Raw genomic sequence first — 2,513 nt, forward strand, 5'->3', positions numbered from 1 at the left:
TAAATTATTATATTTTGATTATTTGAATTTTTTACACTATGAATTACAACACAAAGCATGGGAGTGGGAAATATATAAAGATCACGTGAAGGGTGTCGGTAGTGGTGTTGGTGGTAGTGGTGGTGTCGCTTCACTTACGGATGAACAAAAATTTTGTGGATGGAAAAAGATACAACACAAAATATTCGAAACACTAACACAACAAATAACAGGTACCACCACATATACTTGGGATGATGATGTATTACCACTAATAAATATTAAAGAAAAAACAGTATTAGGTACCACAAAAAATTGTGATAATATAACAGTTAATTTAAGTAAAATATCTGAATTAAAAGATAATGGACATAGTAGTCCAAATAAAAGTTCACCTACTAATTGTAAAGGTATAAATATTGCAGAAGGATTACACATACCACTTCGTCGTCGAGCACTATTAGTTGAAGGAATAGATGAATATCTTAAAGGAATTAAAGATGAAATTACGAACGAACAAACATTAAAAGAAGTGTTAGGGGGTAAAACAAGCGCCCAAATGAAAATAGGAAATACTGCAATTGAGATGAAAAAGGAAATGATTGAGGGTATAAGTAAAGCGATAAGTGACCTTATAAAAGACAAATATAAAGATACCGAGCATGATGTATTTTGTAAAGAATGGTATAGAACTATGGAAGATTATCATACATTATTGTTAGGTGATGATATTGTTAATGAAAATAAAACTAAAGAAATTCAATGTACAATAAAACAAATTGAAAAGAATGTAGGAGGAGAAGACAAATTTAAACATGAATGGAGCAGACATTTTAAAAACATTGTACAAGGTTTGCAAACAAAAGAGTTCACTAATAAAATTACACAAAAACCTTGCCAAATATCGTATGATGGGAAATCCCAATGTGTACGTTTTTTTGAAGAATGGGCCGAAGAGTTTTGCGCACTGAAACGCAATTTGGGTAATATGGTGGTGGAGGAATGTGGTGGTGCAAGTGGTGGTGGTAATAATTGTAATGGTTTATGTAATATGTATGAAAAGTTTATGAAAGAGTCAGAACCGTATTTTGAGAATTATAAAACATTATGTGTGGATACGAAATATGGAAATGGAGCGACAGAATCAGAATTAAAAGAAAGTGTACAAAAAGCAGCAGCTAATAGTACGAAAGAATGTTGTACTGATTTTGGTGATTGTTCTCCTACCCAATTATTTAATCTTACTGAAGATATAAGTAATATTAGATATAAATGTTTTTGTGAAAAAGGTGACTATTATAAACAACGTCATAGTGAAAATAAATGTAAAAATCTCCTAAATCCTGATAGTACTGTGGTTACAGGCCAAGTGGTTGATCCCCCTTCACTTGGTACCGCTAGCCAAACTGTTGGTGGTACACCGGCGTGCGACATAGTTAAATCACTTTTGCAGGGTAAAAGCGGAAATGAGAAAGTAGATGGTTGTAACAGGAAAGAAGGATCATTTGATTGGAAATGTGAAGGTAAGGTTAAAAATGGTGAAAATGGAGCATGTATGCCTCCTAGAAGACAAAAACTATGCGTATATAATTTAACACAAGAAAACGAAACAAACACATCAGAGAAATTGAAAGATGCTTTTATAAAATGTGCTGCAAAAGAAACGTTTTTTTTATGGCATAAATATAAAGAAGATAAAGAAAAAGAAAATTCATCTAACAAACCAGAGGATGAATTAAAAAAAGGAAATATCCCTCCTGAATTTATACGTCAAATGTTCTATACATTAGGAGATTTTAGGGATTTATGTTTAGGTACAGATATGGGTAATGATGATGGTACAAAAGTATCCGGGAATGTTAAGAAAATTTTAGATAAAGAAAAAGATACCAAATATAATGGAAAATCTGATGACGAAAAACGTAAAACTTGGTGGAAAACCATCGAAAAAAATGTATGGGAAGCAATGGTGTGTGCACTATCATACAGTGGTGGTAAGGTGGACACAGCTACTCAAGAAAAACTCAAAGGTAACGACAAAAACAACTATGATAAAGTGACATTTGATGATACCAGTGGTGCCGATCTCACCACTTTTGTGGCTCGACCACAGTTTCTTCGCTGGGCAGCCGAATGGTCCGAAGATTTTTGCCACAAACGGAAAAAATTAGTGGAGGAGGTGAAAACAGCGTGTCAAAAATGTAAAAATGCCTCAGATAAATATCACGAAACACACAGTGTGGATAAAAATAGTGGTAGTAGCACAAGTGGTGCTCCAGGCAAAAAATGTGATGAAAACAATGGTAACAATGATAAGGATTGTAAAGAGTGTAATACAAAATGTCAGGCATGCAAGGAAGCATGTGATGCATATAAAAATTTTGTGTCTTCCACAGGTGGTGGTGGTACCACAAATGATTGGAGAAAACAATGGGAAAATATGAAAAAATATCTTATATGTGAGAAATATTATTTGATGATTCTAATAATGTAATAATTCTAATAATATATGAAAATATATATATTTGTTTTAT

At 32.8% G+C, this 2,513-nt stretch overlaps 1 pseudogene across 1 annotated transcript; it reads left to right on the top strand.

Moving 5' to 3' along the window:
- Positions 1–538: 538 nt before the first annotated feature.
- On the top strand, positions 539–2,473 carry PGSY75_0041400 (EMP1-like protein, putative; annotated as a pseudogene; the record flags this gene model as incomplete). The annotated part of the gene is made up of 1 exon: positions 539–2,473. A coding segment is annotated over one exon (1,935 nt).
- Positions 2,474–2,513: the final 40 nt, after the last annotated feature.

Source organism: Plasmodium gaboni (assembly GCF_001602025.1).
Source record: "Plasmodium gaboni strain SY75 chromosome Unknown, whole genome shotgun sequence".
NCBI lineage: Eukaryota > Apicomplexa > Aconoidasida > Haemosporida > Plasmodiidae > Plasmodium > Plasmodium gaboni.